Here is an 18,008-nt window from a genome sequence, read left to right on the forward strand (position 1 = left end):
AAAAAAGAGAGGGGAGGGAGGGGGGTCAATCGACAAAAAGTTATTTCTCTTGAACATGAATGAAGTAACCAAGGGGACACAGACACTGCTGCCAACACTGCTGACGTCTCCTTGCCTTTTGTGAAAGTTGGGCTCAAATAAACTGTTTGCGTCCACTAATTATGCCGCGCCTCGAGCCATGGAAGGCAGCGGCGTGTGAAAAGGGTTCAAATTGTCACCGTCATGCTTGAGGGCTAAGATGATGTCTCTACAACATGGACACGTCTGTGTACATCTGTGGCAGATAATCCCTTCGTGGGTGACAAAGCAGTTCCAAATCCTATTACGGCACTTTGTGGGCCCAGCACTCAACAACACCACCACCACATCTGGCGCTGTCTGCTCTTTCGCATGCTGCTTTCTGTGCACCTTTGGAGCAAATGAGGCTTCAGGGATGGGTGTGAACTCTATGTGGTTTTAGGCAAATGGAGTGGGGGGGGAGTGGGGGGGTGGGGGGGATTCGTTTTCTTTGATAAGATTCTGGCAGGACCATTACTTTTCAAGTTGCTTTTCAAAATGCTGCGGGGTGAGCCAAACGAGGTGTCCTTCCAGCCATCCGTCCGGCCATTCATTTAAGCAGCCTTCCCCACATCCTCCCATTTATACGGCCGTCCATTCCAGAGTCAAACCCTCCGTCCTCCTCAGCCTGCCAACAGCGCCACAACAAGCAACTTCCCTTTCGCAAAAGCCCTCACAGGATCTCAAAGGTGATTTGATGTACTCGCACGCTACGTCACTGGTTTGAATGGAAAGCATGGTGGGCTAAATGGTTCCACCTTGTTGGAATAAATGACACTGGGTGTCAGAGCAGATTTCAGTCTTTCACAATCGGATGCTGTCATAATCCTCAAGTTATTGCCAGAGCCAACACCCCATCAAAAAGCCATTTGGCCAACGGGTACCACCGTCTATTGGCCACATCAAATCCGAAACACGTGGATGTTTAGTTAATTAAGCTTTCAATGGGTGTCATTTCACTGGCCTTCGCTGAATGCCATTATGCTCTGGGTCACAACGGTTGATGGAAGGAAAAATGGAGTCTGGAGAACATGCTTCAGATTGTTTTTTTCCCCTGTGAAAACCTCACGTTGTGATCAAAACTTCAGATTCGTCAACCGAGGCCACGTACGGCAGGAGCCACACAGGGACTCGGGTCAGCCGGGGGTTGGGCCAAGTCAGCATTCTTTTCTCGTGGGCTTGAAACAGAAAAAAGGGGCATGTCAGCCAAAGACGGAGAGGTGCAAGTGAGAGCTACTGCAGCAGAGAAAGACAACAGTGGACAGACACAGTGAGAGCAGGAGAAGGAACACATCTATCCGTGTCTCCCGTGATGCATCACCTCTCTATCCTTCTCAGCGGGGAAAAGAAATGGGCCCGGTGGCTGATGAATGGCCTCGCTCACAGGAGAACAGAGCAGAGTTATCCCCGAGGCACTGGAAAGGGAAAATGATTATTTCTTGGCTAAGTGTTCTGGTGAGAGTTACAGCCAAATCTTGTCTGAGATGGAACTTTAAACCGGTTCTCAAGCGCAGAAGCTATTCTGTGACCAAACTCCTCCTAAAGTTACAGACTTTATCCAGACCTGAATTTCTTGATCTGGCTACACTGAGTCATCTTATTACACAGTGAACCTCACACGTAATAAGTGTGATGATTTCTAGACCAGAAAAGGTCAATTTTTCCATATTTCAGAAGTTCGAGGGAGGATGATGTATTCTTTTGGTAAAATGTGAACATTAAAAAGTATCATGTCAATTATTTTCGGGTCAGCAAGCTTGGCAGGGGATCATTTTTGGAATTACCTTGGTTTTCACTGTGATGTCTAAAAGGGGAGACCAGAATTTCCTAAGTTTCACATGTGTAAAACTTGGTGACAAAATCAATACCACACACATATGTGTCCATTATATGTGAAGCTACAACCAGCAGCCAGTTAGCTTAGCTTAGCATAAAGACCTACAACAGAGGAAAACAGCTTAGTTTTTTGGTTAGATTAGAGAGCTTCAAAGGGGTTGATAGTTGGATTTGTTTTACCCCGATTCCAGTCTTTAAACTAGATACATTTTTCGTTGAAAGTATAGAAGAATAAATTGGAGGGAAAAAGGCAGCAGTGACAGACCTGCACACCCCCAGACAAGCAGGACATGACTCAGAGGACAGAGAGTCGGTATTGCTAAATGATTTCCTCAGTGTGTATGCCGTTTGTTGAAGTTGTATAAACACTGCATGGATAGCCGGTCCAACATCTGCAGTAGTAAAGCTGATGACGCAGCACAGCCAAGCAGCGGGCGGCAACCTCTTCCCAGAGACAATACACAGAGAGACGTGACCTTGCAAGTCCCTATGACTCCAAACCTAAGCGCGCGCGCACACACACACACACACACACACACGCACACACACACACCCATGGGGAATTTCAAAGAAAACACATCTCCCAGAACTTCCCGCATTAGCCCCACTCCTCCCCCTTCTGTCCTCGTCCTCTCTGCCATCCTTCTCTCCTCGTCCCCTGAAGCCCTCGGCACCAAGTAGTTTATCCTTACTCGCCAACCATCCATCCTTTCCTTCTTTCTCTCCCCTTGGACGGACAGGACACTTTGAGACAACTTTTAGCAGTTAAGAGATGAAACTCACTCAAATGTGTGCGGCAATATTAAGAAGAAGAAGAAGAAGAAGAAGAAATAGAAGTAACCACCAGCTCCTCTGCGTTTCCCCCCTGTCAACACACAATGACGGCCTGCTTCCTGGGATTGATCCAAAAAGGGCTCCAAACGGAAGCCAAGTGCGAAGTCTGACTGAGCAGTAACAATGTCCATGTTACACTAATGCATCCATTCCCTTTCTACACGTTACAATATGAGTACATGTACCACAGATGTACCGTATTTACCTCACGTCTAATCATATTGTATTTCAAAGGAGTATACTTATGATCCCTTAACTTAATAACCAGTCAAACAAATTCACACCAGCTGTTAACAGAACAATAAGCAACTTGAACTAGTTCTTTAGCTTCATCATAAATTGGACGGACATATCACGCTTAAGGTTTGAACTGCATTGCGTAGGAAGTGTCTCTGTAGTCATTTATAGTAACAGGAAGTTGCATACATACAGTAAATGGTGAAGAAAGAAAGAAGTTAATCTATTAACAGGCATGTCTCTTTTGGCATGACAGCGGAATGCTGTGTTTACATTTTGGTGGTCAGATACCTCTTTTGTTCTGTTCTAATTACAGATCGAGCCTTTAATTACACGACTCAGGCTTCTCCTGACAACCATCTGTTCACAAGTTCAACGGATGTGACGGGAAAGCTCCCGCTGCTCCTCTGGGCTTAAATAAACGCAAAGCGAAGGCTCAAGGTTGATTTACAGAATGGAAAAATGCATGTGTGAATGCAAACAGCCCACATCTCTCACTCTCTCACTCTCTCACACACACACACACACACACACACACACACACACACACAGTGAAGCCAGCCGGCGCTGGAAATTGAATGCTATTCTACTCATCTATGAGGTACGGGTGCTTGGATAGCCTAAAGAGCACTAAGATAGACAATAATTTAACTTTTTTGTAAAGTATGTTGCACATTATATGAAATCCAATTATAATCAAATATGAAAGTTACACTACAGTAATGTTTTACAGTAGTTTTACTGTTAATGACTTTTCAGTTAGAGAAAGTTAAAAGGCGGATCAAATGGCATTCATTTTCAGAATTTCCTCATATTTGAACTGCATGATCCAATACAAAGTCAGGAGGTTTTTGCAGATGTTAGGGATCAAGATTTTCCCGGACACCGTTTTTATTTTGTATAAATCGGCCATGACTCATCACATAGTGCAGAGAAAAGTGTAGTGTGTGTTTGACTATGACGTTCAATTGCGTTCCTGATCACATACAGATCCACACTGGAAGGGATTACGTAATAATGATCAACAATTGTCTGTAAGGCTATTATTTAGAGAAGGGAATTTTCTGGAAATGTGTACATACATTGAGAGTAGGAAATGAAGAATATTATGTCACAAAATCCTTGATTGATTAAATGTGTGAGAAAGTTAAGAGGAAAGTCAATATTCTCATGTCCTCATACATTTGAACTGTTAAATAAACCGTTCTTTAAGAGGTTATCGTAAAATCACATGAAATCTGACACGGACATAGTCAGGGTCATCATGAACAAGAGTCCAGGGAGCGTTTACTAGAACCTCTTAAGGACTTCCTGTAATTAAGGTTTAAATATGAGGAATTTATGAATATGAATGCCATTTGAGCCGACTTAACCTTTAATTTTCTCAAACGGTACAGTAAAAGCACATACAATTTGAGATGGATAGTCAGGGTCATCCTGAAAATAAATATTTGCAAACCAATGAAGGAAATGCTTTTATTACAGATCAAAGATTATTATCTGACTTTTTCAAGCACCTCTTTTTGAATGAAAAACAGTACAGTAGTGGAACTTCAGATTTTATTACGATTGGATTTCATATAATGTACATCATAAAAATGTATCATCAAATTATTGCTTAAATAAATATAGGTCTTGCTCTTGTTTGGGCCTATCCAAGCCCCCGTAACGTAAGACCACCAATAGACGAGCAGTACATGTCGCTTGACCGCAGTCGGGTTTCTGCATGAGTCAGTGGAGTGTCGCGCCTTTTTTTCACCGCTTGTAACACCGGCAGCCTAGCCGGCCCAGAGCCTGGAGGGGGGGAAACAAAGTTATTGCTCTTCTTTGAACATGCACTTGGCAAGAGTTCCATGCAAATGCGCAGCCACTCAGTCAGCCTACAACACAACGCAGGGATGCGTCTCATTCCTCGTTCTCAATTCCTAGAATGCCTTTAACGGTCCTTTGAACAACAAGCACACATTTGGTGTGTGAAGTGTGAAAAGATGTGGAAAAGAGTCCTTTTGTTTGCCTTCATCTGAGCATCTGAATTGAGAAGATGTCAGTGGAGACGATGCGCTGCAGCCACACCATTATTCCACCTGACTACCAGCCGTCGTCTGCAAGAAAACCCAACAACCCCAACAACAACCCCAACGCAATCACCACAACACATGCCTTGGAGAGGAGTAAGAACACAATGACATGGGTGATAATTGAAAAAGAAGACGAACAAAGATGAGGTCGTGTTATGTAGCATGCATGCATGCCTGAACAAAAGAGCAATCATCTTCACCTTCTAATTTTAGACTGTCGTGAGACCAAATAGACAAATGGGCTGAATGCAAACAATGGCCCCCTTTTCTGTTATCCATCACGGACAAAACACAGGTCCACACACACAGACCACCGCTCTGCATCGTGCGCGCAACCAACAGGCAGCGTGGATTGAAAGCGACACAATTAATTGTGTGTTCGAAAGAAAAACAGTAATAGTTGGTATAACATTGTTTACACACACTTTATAATAAGTGACTTCTGGCCAGATCCTCCGTCAATTGAATCAACATCAACGCCCCTAGCACAACTTTTGTCGTTTAGTTAGTCACAATACTTCTATACACTTCATATACTTTGCATTTTTATTGTTAAATGTAATACACTCTTCTGTTTTGTTGTATATTTATATTGAGTATTTTTGATAGCTAAATATTTGTGTGTAGTCTATGTAACTTTACTTGCGTTGCCACAAACAAATTTCCCCTTGGGGATGAATAAAGTATCTATCCATCTATCTTATCTTATCCATCTATCTTATCTTATCTTATCCATCCATCGTCTACGCTGCCGATCAGTGACGTGCAGACGATTGATCGGGCAAACAATCCCACACTACGATGGGATGCGTTTCATGAAAAGTGACACGCGAGAGTTACGTGTAGACAGACTGCTTGTTTATTATTTTTTTGGAGGAAGGTTTCAGATTATTAAGATGATTAAGTTTCGTTTTTCTTAAAGTGTGGTCAAACCGATACAAAAAGTAGTCATTTCAGCCTCGCGGAATGGTTTTCAAAGGGTCCACAGAGAAGCGGTAGTCTCCGTATTGACAACACCATGAGAGAATAGTTCAGACTATAAAAGATAAAGTAATTCAAATGCATCTGAAGTGTATTAAACGCATTCCTCCCCCAACCTCCTGCCACATGCCCGGGACAGCGAACCCAATACGGCTTACGCAGTCAGGCGTCTCCGAACAATAGAGAACCTCAGCCGCGGGAACAAATGGCACGAAACAAGTGACAACAGAATGAGCAGGAGGAGAAACAGAGAACTACGAACTAAAAACAACTCACCTCCTCCACGGTGAGAGGCATGCATATCCTGTACTCCTTCAGCAACATCTTCCGCCGTGCGCGCGTCTCTCGTGTGCACTCACAATGTGTCAAAACCAGCCGAGTAAACGATCCCTCCGCCAGCCGACGGGATGTGTGTGATGTCTGGAGACGTGTCAGCGCATGTGGAGGAAGGTCGAGCCCGGGTTAGGAAAGGCAGCCCGAGTTGAGGCTGAGTTCTCTCATTGGGACCTGCGGACACTGTGTCGCCGACTTGGAGCGATTAGGGCAGTAATGAGCTCGCTTTAAGGATCGTCCCCTCTCGTGTCACGCTGAGGAGTCAAGCTGAGCGAGCACAGCCGGACACGACCGGAACCTGTAGGGTGTCGGGCTTCAAAATAAGAGTGGGAAACGTGTCACGGTCGAACTGAATAAATACATACACTGCAGACTAATGTAACACTCAACAGTCATACAAATACAACATGTTCACATTATTATTTCACCAAATTATAATAGCCTGTATCCAATGCTGGATTATCAACTGAAGCTGGCACCTGCCTATATGGCCTCAGATACAGCGGCCCCCAAAAGCTAGGCTGCTTTTCAGTTGTTTTATGGTAATTGTGTTATTGGGGTTTCTATTATGCGCACACAATGTAGGATGTTCAGTAATGAAGTTGTCTCTGAATCAAATTACAACAAACTAAAAATTGTAGAGTATTATTCCAGCACGTAATCTTGTAATTTGAAGGCAGGCTATGCGTGGGGCAGGTGGGGTAGTTGGGCAGTAGGTCAATACAGCCATTGATGTGTCCTTGAGTTTGTATGAATTGTCATTGTTCCTCATTACTTTTTTTGTAGATGGTGAATTATAATTTATGTATTTGCTGAAGGGTAATTGAGTAGCTCAATGGGTTTCACGTCAATTTCTAAAAGGCATCTTCTCGGATGCATGATAAAATAACCAAGCATACATAGATTTGCATCCCATTAGATGTATTGTGGAGTTATATTTGCTGATTGGTTTGAATTATGTAAAATAATGTACACATTAACTCACTCACTCTATCTATCTATCTATCTATCTATCTATCTATCTATCTATCTATCTATCTATCTATCTATCTATCTATCTATTCATCCATCCATCCACTGTAGGCTTATTATTGACTGACATTTTCAGTCTTTCTCCAAGAACGAATGACGAGTATTTTGAAAAATGTTTGACCGGATGTGACATTGCCTTCTGCCAAGTAGCTACACACAGTTTTTCTTTTCTTTTCTGGAACGTACCGCTGCGAATAAATGTCAAATTAACTGATTAAGAAAATATGTGTTTTTCAAAGAGGAGTTCCGTGTCCGCGCGCTGCTCCACACACTCACACACACCAAGGTTGCTGCCTGCAAAGTGATGAGGACGAAACAAGTCCTTGAGTCTCTTCTTCTATTACTTACAGCAGCTTGCAGAGGCATCGGAAAATGTACGCGGTTCAACAGAAACCCCCCTGTTTTCTCCCTCGGCTCGGCCCGCTGAAATACGACTTTCGGCTTAACCGCAGCGCAGGAAACATCAGCTCACTGCTGCGCACTCCCACCCACATCTGTCTCACCCTTTCTTTCCGTCTCACGTATAGCCTGTGCACACACTTCGGTCTTGTCAAGGCTACGGACATGTCACAATACCAATGTAAAGTGCGGGCAGTGCAGGAGGGCGTTCACACGTGGGAGGCCTGTTGCCCTCCCACCGTTTCAGGAGCATGCGGCATCCCATACATACAAAAAAAAGCTTTGTTGTTGTTGTTTCATGGTCAAAGTGTGAAATGTTTTTAATCAGTCACCTGACCTCAATCTATCCATATAAAAAAAGGCCCTGAAACAAAATCAAGAAAGAGGAATCCAGTACACGGCTGTTAAACGCCCCACAAAGCCTTCTATTATAGCTACAGACAGTGTCTATGAATATTGTATTATCAGTATACTTTCAGTCGTTCACCTCAAGGTGAAAAATGAAGATGGCATCTGCTGAAATGTTTTGCCTATGCACTTTAAATACTCGCCTGTTGGGTCAAATGCGTACTTAAGAGGACGGCTGAGTGAAAAGTGAGAGTAGCCTGTGTCTGTGATGAAAATGAAAATAATTTGTCACACTTACTCTTGACAAAAGTAGAGAAAAAACACATTAAACAGTCCATTTTAATGAAGGGGGGTGCATTGCTGCCTTCATTGGCACCTGTGATTTGTTTGGGTCTATACTCAGCAAAATTCACGCTCATAATTCTGCATTGAAGATGCTGACAAACAGCACTTTGCGCTGTCAGCACGCATTCAGCGTTTCCCAAAGAAGTATATTCATGCAGGGTGGCAAGCCCTCCGAAACGCCATTTGAATGTAAACTCTCCACTTAATCCCCAAACTGATGTGTGAGCAGCTCCTCAAAGCAGGGTCACCAACAGATTGTACTGAGACTCTGGGATATATTTACGTGCAGACATAGTTTACAGAGTAATTAAATAGACAGAGGCGACAGAAATTTCTCCAAATTTGACTAGTTTATGTTTGTCATACGAATGGTAAATCACAAGACTGAGTGACTGTCAAATTTGAATAAATAGATCATTTGCAATAATAATTTAACAAATTTCCTCAGGCAAACTGTTTTAAAAGCCCTGATTAATTCATCTCATTAACTGCTCATCAGTCTTATATTGAGGTTTCCTCATTTGTGTTCTTCTAAATGGTCCGACAATGTGTAGCAGCACATTAAATGGGCAGTATAAATGAAATTAGTCATCGAACTGAAACCCCATCGCCACAGCATAGCACGTACATTATAGATCTCAGGAAGATATGAGAAATAATGTCACGAAAGAGCCAAACAACTATCTAGTTGCTATAATGTTTGGTGCAATAAACATGTATTGAGTTATCTCATCATATCAGTTATAGTTAGCGTACAATGCACATAGTTTCATACTTTATTGTCCAGTAAAGGCTTTCTGTATGCACACTACATGAGTTCAGTGACGTTTGTGTGGCCTTTCAAAAGGCTGAACTATTCTTAAAAATAGCGCGTAAACTATTTTTAAGAAAGGGACAAAGAGGGAAAACCCCCAAAGAGCTGAGAGGTCCTTGCACATCTTTAGTGAGAGACCATAAAACTGTCAATCTGTTTTATAGACTTGTTTTTTCGATCAATAGGATGTTCCTCCCGTGTCCTGGGATAGCTCAAGGCACGAGGGTTTAATCTGATGCACAACACAAGGAACGTCTCTTTTGAAAATGTCAAGCCTGTATTTCATTTCAGACAGTCTGTGTTTATATTTACATAAAACCCTGAAGCTTGAGGGCCATGTGGTATATCGGAACCAGCTAGCCTTGACCTAATAACCTAACTATTTAAATAAGGTCTGCATTGATTAGAAAGGGGCTTAGTGCCTGATGTCATCTGAGCGGCTGTGTTGCGTCAATTATACCAAACAAATCTCAAAGCTCTCAAATAGCCAAATGTTCAAATTTTGCAGAAGTGCACAGCATTTAACCTTTTGAAAACCCACCTATTTTTAGGCCTCTGCTCGAAAATTGCATACCCAAAGTAAAAAAGGCATATATCTGCAACCATAGGGCTATTTGAATATTTTTTTGTTATAATAAAAGAGCATAATGTGAGTTGTGTGTTCAGATGTGTAAATATCAGTCTATATGTTACTGCTTATGAGTAATTGAAGAAGTGAATTATACAGTTTTTATAGCAATATCTGCCATAAACCCCATATGGGTTCCACAGTTTTCAACAGGTTTTAAACCAGGGGTAGGTGTCGGGAATGATAGTCGACCGCCTGTATTCATCGGTGATATTGAGGATAATACTGATGATCATGATCAATCAATCAATCAATCAGTCTCCTTCAGCTGAGCTCTTCCTGGAGTTTTTTTTGTCAGTCAGAAACATTTGCTCAAAGCACACAGATTATTTCCGTGCCTCTGCAATCAGAGTTCTTGTTCCCTCTCCCTCACAGTGGATCCGAGTCGTGTGCAGTTTGTTGGACTCGCGCAGTCTATGCTGAGCCTGCACTGGGATCAAACTGATTTTGGCTCAGGTCTTAAGGGCTCTCTCTGCCACGCGCAGGGAAATCACTGACCCAAATCACTGAAGGTAGCAATGGAGCCTTTGAAAACAGTGAACTGCGTGTGTGGACAGGAATGCACAGCACAGTCACTAAAGAGACACCTACTGGTGGACTGTTGTCATTGGACTCCCTGTCCATTCACATGATCATGCCCATTCATAAAGTTCTTCATTCCCCCTGACCATTTGATTAGAAAGGTGTTACACTTTCAAAAAGTGTTTGTGTTATTATCTTCCTCATTTTATTTTTTTAATATTGTCATCCTCCTTCTCCTTCATCATCATCAGTATCATTATTGGCAACAAGACTCTGACGTTTGGATTTGTGATTCCAATGGAGTCATAGGCATGAACTCAAAGCTCTCAGCTCAATTTGACAAAAAGCATACACCCATTGACAAGGATTTCATCATAATCACCTCCGCCACCAAGAAGATAAAGTTGAAATATGAAAGTCTCAAAGTGACAGTATCCCTTAATGGTTGTGTTTGTCTTGTTGTTGTTGTTGTTGTTGTTGTTGTTGTTGTTGTTGTTGTTGTTGTTGTTGTTGTTATACAGGCAGGAAACAGTCATTCAGGACAGTCCCTCCAAAGAAAATGAACTCCCGCAGGCCTACCACAGCTCCTTGGGTCAGAGCACAGAATCTTTTTTGGGACTCCTTTTGTATTTTTATGTCACTTTTTACGCTTGCAGACCGAACAATTATGTAAAAAAGAATTGTGTGTCCCTCTTGAGCAATAAAAGGGTACCCCTAGTTATTTCCATGCTAAATATAGACTACTTTAGTTGGGCACTGAATTCAAACAAGCCTTATTTTAAAATAGCACCTGCTCCAAATTAAAATGATTTCCTGAATAGAAGGCTTTAGTAGCTCCTTAGGGAGAGGAGCCACTCGTTATTAAATGCAGTTGTGACAACTTAGCGAAAACAATAAACTAGATGTCTAAAAATGTAAATCACCTTGTTCAAACACATTTAAAATCCACCGTGTTATCAATCCGTCATTATACAAATATGTGTCATAATAAGCATTCATGATGTCGATAATAGAACGTCATAACTATACAATCAGATTTAGTAATATGATAAAGTAATAGACAATGATTGAAAGACATTTTGGTTCAATTGAAGAGGCTACCAAAAATGAACCTATATTGTTTCTATATTATTATTACTATTTAGTTCTGAATATGATTTACTTATAGTGTATTTATGTATTCAAGTATTCTATTTACGATTCATACATATTTACAGCTATCAAGGAACAACACTAATCCTGTATTTTTCCGTGATTTTGTTTGTGCAACTACATATAATATATAAGTACACAAGTATTTTAATAAGAACAGCGTCGAGCAAAGAAGCCCTCGGTCTCGGCAGAAAGTTGGCATTTATATCGCCTGCCTAAAATATTCGGGGGTCCTGACTGGGTCCTTCAGGCGCCTCGGACAGCAGTTTGGTACTCTCCTCTGATTGGTCGCCCACCTTTTCGTTCCTCTGACAAGCATAATAGTGCACTGCTAGGCTAATTTCACAAGAAAAGAGAAACACCGTACATTACCCTAACCTGAACAGCACAAAGATGTCTGACGATCGGGCCGAAAGATCTGATGGGAAAATTATGAAGATGGAGGTTGACTACAGTTCAACTGTAGACCAACGTATCCCGGACGGCGAAAAAATGGCTAAAGTAAGTCTGAAGATGCCAGCGCCGGCTGAGTCATGGTGCATCAGTATCAGTGCGTTAGCATCTAAGCTAACATCGACGTTGTTTAGCACTGTCCGGAAACACGCCTATAACCAAAATATTGAGCGTAAATGAATCCATTAAAAAAAAAACACTTAACTTTCACACATTTTAGATAACCCTTTATCGCTATGTGTTTGATAGGCTCGCTAGCATGCTCGTAGCCTAAGCGGTCAAGTCATTGGCAACATCCTAAGCTAACTTGTTAGCTAGGCAAAGTGCCTTTAAATCAGTGTTAGTCCACAAACGTACATTCACATTTATCTTTAGTAACAAGTGTTACTAACGCCAAGTGTATGTGTTTTTTTCTGTTGCAGGAGGGCAAGCTGCAAGAGGCTATTGAGAGCTTGTTGTCATTGGAGAAGCAAACCAGAACGGTAAGTTGTACACAGTCCAACGGATTTCGCTTACTTCCCTTCCGTTGTAGTGAACCCAACATTTGGGAGATTGAGCCCCAAATGTGAATGTCATGAATTCATTCGATTCCTGATATGAGTTAGCATTATTTCTCTGCTGTCATTATTTCTCAGCTGTCGCCCAAACACAATGATTTGCTAAACCTCCGTCATTTTCAGAGGAAAATGGAATCCGACAACTTTATTTTGTTGTGATTATATATTAATAAGAAATGTCCATTTCCGGACATACTGTAAACTGGTTTCTGCTTAACTGGTCTAAGATGTGTAAATGGTCTTAAGTTAGAGAAACACAAGGTTATTGTTTATTCAGGAAACATGTCTTGTTTGACTTATGTGCCTTCCACCCCTACTTCAGGCCTCAGACATGGTGTCCACTTCCAGAATCCTTGTGGCTGTGGTCCAGATGTGTTATGAAGCAAAGGACTGGGATGCACTGAATGAAAACATCATGTTGCTCACCAAAAGGAGGAGTCAGCTGAAACAGGTCAGATACTTCTTTCCCCCCTCGATGGCTCTTATCTACCAGTTGTCTCCAAACATATTCTTATTAGTCCAAAAGTATGAAAATAAATGTTTGTGATCTAGCACGCCTTACTAGTTAAATTGACCCCTAACGAACACTGTTGTTTGTAGTAAAGATATCAAGCACACCTTGTGTATTCTGCAATATTGACACCATAGTATATTTTGAAGACTTGTATTCCTGTTTTGAAATACTGCCTTTTTTTTAAATGGAAAATAAACTTTTTTTTGGAAAGTACGCACACCTTGCAGCCGTTCTTTGTCAAGCTTTAATGACAACTAAATCTATTTTTGTTTTGCTCTCTTTCTTAACAGGCTGTTGCCAAGATGGTGCAAGAATGCTACAAGTATGTGGATGCTGTGACGGATCAGCCCATCAAGCTGAGACTCATCGACACTCTTCGCACCGTGACTGCTGGCAAGGTCTGTGTATATATGTGCTGCATACTGGAGACAAACGAAACGTTGTATATATTTAAGCAGTTGTCAAATGAAGTACTGCACGCCACTAGGTGCCAGATGTGGGGGAGCTTAAAAGTCCCAGGTTAACTCTTGACTGAGGCACCTAGAGACGTGTGTACTATCAGATGTATTAGCCTAAAGGTTCAGCTTGTTTGTTTATCTGAGGCGCTCTTCAGAGGGATAAAACAATGGCATTTAATAAGGTTTTATGCAATTTGAGGTTCTGATTTACATGGAAAATTCTCTTCTTCTGAGTAGCAGATGCATATGTGCTCTGGTATATAAAGTGTAGGTTGTGGTACGGCATGACTCTTCCACTCAAGACATAAGCCATGTCCTCCTCTCTAATACACTAAACATGTCCTCCTCATAGATCTATGTAGAGATTGAGCGTGCCAGGCTGACGAAGACCTTGGCCAACATCAAGGAGCAGAGCGGAGAGGTCAAAGAGGCAGCTGCCATTCTTCAAGAGCTGCAGGTAAGAGACAGGTGGCCTTTATTCTAGGATGTATACAACTTTGTCCAGTAGTAGTGGAGGCAAATGGGAGCACATCTGCACTTTAAGAGGTTTGAAATCATTTGTTCATATGGGATATCTTTGTCATCACATTTCTAAAGAGGAAAAAAATACACAAACTAAGCGAAAGGGAAGTTTTTTTTGGCCTGCTGTTTGGAAAGTCCTTAATGTATTTATGTTTTGGTCTCAGGTGGAGACATATGGCTCCATGGAGAAAAAGGAGAAGGTAGAGTTCATCTTGGAGCAGATGAGGCTTTGCATTGCAGTCAAGGATTACGTTCGCACCCAGATCATCAGCAAGAAGATAAACACCAAATTTTTCCAAGAGGAGGGCAATCAGGTAAGAGAAGGAAGCCAGGAATTGAACGCTAACAACATGATGTAATGTGTTGTCCCGGAACACTAACTTTACCATTTTGCCGAATAAACAACTCAGGAGGCCAAGCTGAAGTACTACAACCTGATGATTCATGTAGACCAGCACGAGGGCTCATACCTGTCTATCTGCAAACACTACCGGGCCATCTATGACACCCCCTGCATCTTGGAGGACAGCAGCAAGTGGCAACAGGTATATGGGCTTTGTCATGTAAATCACTCTTTCTGTCGTCAACGAAAGAGTGATTTATTGTTCCCTTGTACTGGTGCGTTTCCAGTTAACTGCTGATATTCCCTTTTTTGATAAATGCTTACAATGAAATTGAATGCAGTAACAATAGGGATTGTGCTGTACGTTTTTTTTTCTTACCGTTTTCCTGCCTTATTGCTGGAGCACAGTACCACGTTGCAGAATAATATATTTGGAAATACGACAGATTCCTGTACAAACCCTGTCTTAGACTTAATGAGTTATTGATATTGGTTCTGAAATCTAGACCTTTGCACTAACTATGCTCATAATGTGATCTTTCAACATTACTTTGAGCGTATACCAAGGTTATGAATATTCTTTTGATTTGTGCTCTTTTTTTTTTTTTTTTTTATGAACATTGACAATCTCGGTATAGTTTGCAATAATAACAATTAAAAACGACACTATATCTGTTTCAAAACGTTACCTTGCTTGTTGCCATTGGGGTGCTCTGAAAAAGCCATGAATGCATTTGTATTTCAGGCCCTGAAGAGTGTGGTGCTGTACGTGATTCTTTCACCTTACGACAACGAGCAGTCGGACCTGGTGCACCGAATCAGCGAGGACAAGAAACTGGAAGAAATTCCGAAGTACAAGTAAGACAAACGTTGTGCTCCTCTGCCTGTCGTCTTCACCCTGAAAACAAGCGGCCCGCAGACTTAATGTAATGTGGGTCCCAGTGACTTCGTCCTCCGTGTATGCAGTTACAGCATGTCAGCTACTACTTAACCAATAACCAATTGTACACAATACCAGCCACTCCATGTCTGCAGATGTGGCCAACAGATGGATTTCCCGACACATGTATATGCATGTAGCGAGACAACCTTTGTGAATGCACGAATGTTCATGACGTTTCTCCTGTCCTTCCTAGGGATCTTCTGAAACAGTTCACCACTATGGAGCTGATGCGCTGGGGTGCCCTGGTGGAGGATTATGGGAAGGAGCTGAGAGAGGGCTCAACGGACAGTCCTGCCACAGACGTCTTCTCTTCAGAAGAAGAAGGGGAGAATAGGTGGAAGGACCTGAAGAACAGAGTGGTGGAGCATGTAAGTCCCACAGTCAAGTGTAGGCTCCTCACAGTTGCAGCTGTAGCGTACATAGTCAGATGGGTTTGATGGGAATTTGTTGATGCTGGGTAGCAAGGAAACGTCTATTCAAAGAAGTATCCCAAACTAGGCTAGCACATTCAAACAAATGATTAATAATGAAGAAGCATATTATTAGCACACACAAAAAGGGAAGTTTTTATTTTTTATTTGGCCGGGCAAAGAAAAGTGTTGACGATGTGAATCAGGCCTTGTTCAGACTCCCATCCCAAATCCCTATCCAGCTTGATTTGACAACAAAAAACGCATGAAAAGATATTTTTGCAATTTGGATCCAAACCACAATCGGAGGTGGTTTGTAATGCGATTCCAATCAGACTTCTGAAGATGCGTCTCAGTCCGGAAGTTAGTTGATCGTCAGGGACAGCAGACGTCGGAAATAAATTGTCTGTCGGCACTTTCACTCTGCGTTCACTTTCTGCTGCTTCCCCCTGACATTATAATGTGTGTAGACAGCCCTCCGCCGTCACTGAGTTTGGCTGGGCACTGGTTTAGAAAGCAGGGTTAGTGGAAACTCTGAGTTACTGTCAGAATCTAACTCCTGGTTCGATAGTTTGTTAACCGGGAAAATCTTAGGTTAGGTTTGTGTTGTCAGTCGTTTCTTTGAAGAGAAAAGTGGGCTACATGTAGAATGTGATTCCACCACTTTTATCATCCATTAAGGAAATGTAAGTCTGATTAACGATGAATTAACAAACAACACGGATTACAACTTATTTACTTATTGACACTTTCCCCGCTTTGAGTTAAATTATGACTCGTGATAAATGTATGTTTTTAAAAAAAAAACTAAAATTGATTCTTCTAACTAGATGTGCATCAAATTGGATTGAATGGAGTAAAATTACCAGAGAGCCGTAGAAGTGCAATGCAAGCCAAATAGTAAAATTATGATTTTGATAGTGAAGCTCTGTGCAGATTCATTGGCTAAACTGACAGACTGTTGTGTGCAATATTAAAGTGCACTCAAATTGGATTAGTAATGGACGGTTGGATTTCAGCTGTAACTAAGTGCTGCTGAGATCTGAATGCACCTCTGTTCTAACCTGATATAATGATCATATTATATTCTGCTGCAGATGTGTATATTAATGAATTCTTCCTTTTTTTTTTTCCTCAGAACATCAGAATAATGGCCAAATATTACACCAGAATCACAATGAAGAGGATGGCCGGACTCCTTGACCTCTCTATTGACGTAAGCCAAGTTTGACTAATTAGCCGTCTCTAATTCAGCCAATTTGGTTTGATAATCAGGATTTGGCCTCACTGAAAAACATTTTTAGAGGTAGCTATAGAGTACGTTGTCAAGCAGTTTAGAGTAAAATATCTATTCTACATGTTTTACTTTACATATCATGTGTGAAGGGGGCTATAGTACGACATGTTATGGAGCAGTAATTAAGTAAAGATGAGAAACATTCCAGGGTTTGGATGTTTGTATTAAAGAAAGTCTAACTCTGTTTGCTCAAATATTTCAACAGGAATCCGAAGAGTTCCTCTCCAGCCTAGTTGTCAACAAGACCATTTATGCCAAGGTCGACAGGCTGGCCGGCATCATCAACTTTCAGAGGCCTAAAGACCCCAACGACCTGCTCAACGACTGGTCGCACAAACTCAACTCCCTCATGTCTCTGGTCACCAAGACCACGCATCTCATTGCCAAGGAGGAGATGATCCACAACCTGCAGTGAAACGATAACCTAGTGCGTTATTTTCTGTTTCGGTTCATATTTGTTTGTTAGTTTTTTTTCCTCCTGTGGGAATGTTTTTGAATAAACAGTACATAAGCGGACTGTGACTGCAGCGTTAATCCAATGTCATATCATTGGAAATAAATCTGCAGCACCTCAACTATGTTCATTTTTTACTTTCCAGTAAAACCTTGACAATAAACACATGAGCACCTCCCTTCTTTGCATCCTTGTCAGTGACTGGATCTTGAATGTGCTTCCCATTGCTATTTAATGGCTATTAAACAGTAGTTTCATATTCATTGCTGTATGAAAACAAGGCTGAAAACTCTTTAAAATGTATCTGTAGCAATCTAAACCATAACTTCCTCACATATGGTTAACAGTTGTATTGAACCTATCCGGCGTACAATCTAATGGGACAAATGTTCAGTTTATGAGCATTACTGCATCACATCATTCATGTGTTTTCTGTATGAAGGATTATTAAAGTAAAAGCG

The 18,008-nt window shown here is 41.6% G+C and overlaps 2 protein-coding genes across 2 annotated transcripts in view; one reads left to right on the plus strand and one right to left on the minus strand.

The window, feature by feature from the left end:
• Positions 1-6,347, minus strand: part of LOC306738017 (cytoplasmic phosphatidylinositol transfer protein 1-like) — a gene marked incomplete at its 5' end in the record, with an annotated part of 62,263 nt that extends 55,916 nt beyond the window's left edge. The window contains one exon of the mRNA XM_079219847.1: positions 6,300-6,347. Coding sequence (XP_079075973.1) covers positions 6,300-6,347 — 48 coding nt within the window. The remainder of the gene's footprint in view (positions 1-6,299) is intronic.
• Positions 6,348-11,900: 5,553 nt separating this feature from the next.
• Positions 11,901-17,725, plus strand: psmd12 (proteasome 26S subunit, non-ATPase 12). Its single transcript, XM_079219846.1, has 11 exons — positions 11,901-12,097; positions 12,472-12,531; positions 12,929-13,057; positions 13,411-13,518; positions 13,931-14,035; positions 14,265-14,414; positions 14,511-14,645; positions 15,189-15,301; positions 15,580-15,754; positions 16,935-17,012; positions 17,299-17,725. Exons 1-11 carry the CDS (start codon positions 11,990-11,992, stop codon positions 17,506-17,508), a joined length of 1,371 nt encoding a protein of 456 aa, XP_079075972.1. The 5' UTR covers positions 11,901-11,989; the 3' UTR covers positions 17,509-17,725.
• Positions 17,726-18,008: the final 283 nt, after the last annotated feature.

The sequence above is a fragment of the Taurulus bubalis genome, assembly GCF_910589615.1.
Source record: "Taurulus bubalis genome assembly, chromosome: 6".
NCBI lineage: Eukaryota > Metazoa > Chordata > Actinopteri > Perciformes > Cottidae > Taurulus > Taurulus bubalis.

Excerpts from the sequence above, each read along its gene's own strand:
- psmd12 (XM_079219846.1), top strand. The coding sequence starts at position 11,990 with ATGTCTGACGATCGGGCCGAAAGATCTGATGGGAAAATTATGAAGATG. Across the intron at positions 15,302-15,579 it reads GAAGAAATTCCGAAGTACAA|GGATCTTCTGAAACAGTTCA; the intron begins GTAAGACAAACG and ends TGTCCTTCCTAG. Across the intron at positions 17,013-17,298 it reads TCCTTGACCTCTCTATTGAC|GAATCCGAAGAGTTCCTCTC; the intron begins GTAAGCCAAGTT and ends ATATTTCAACAG.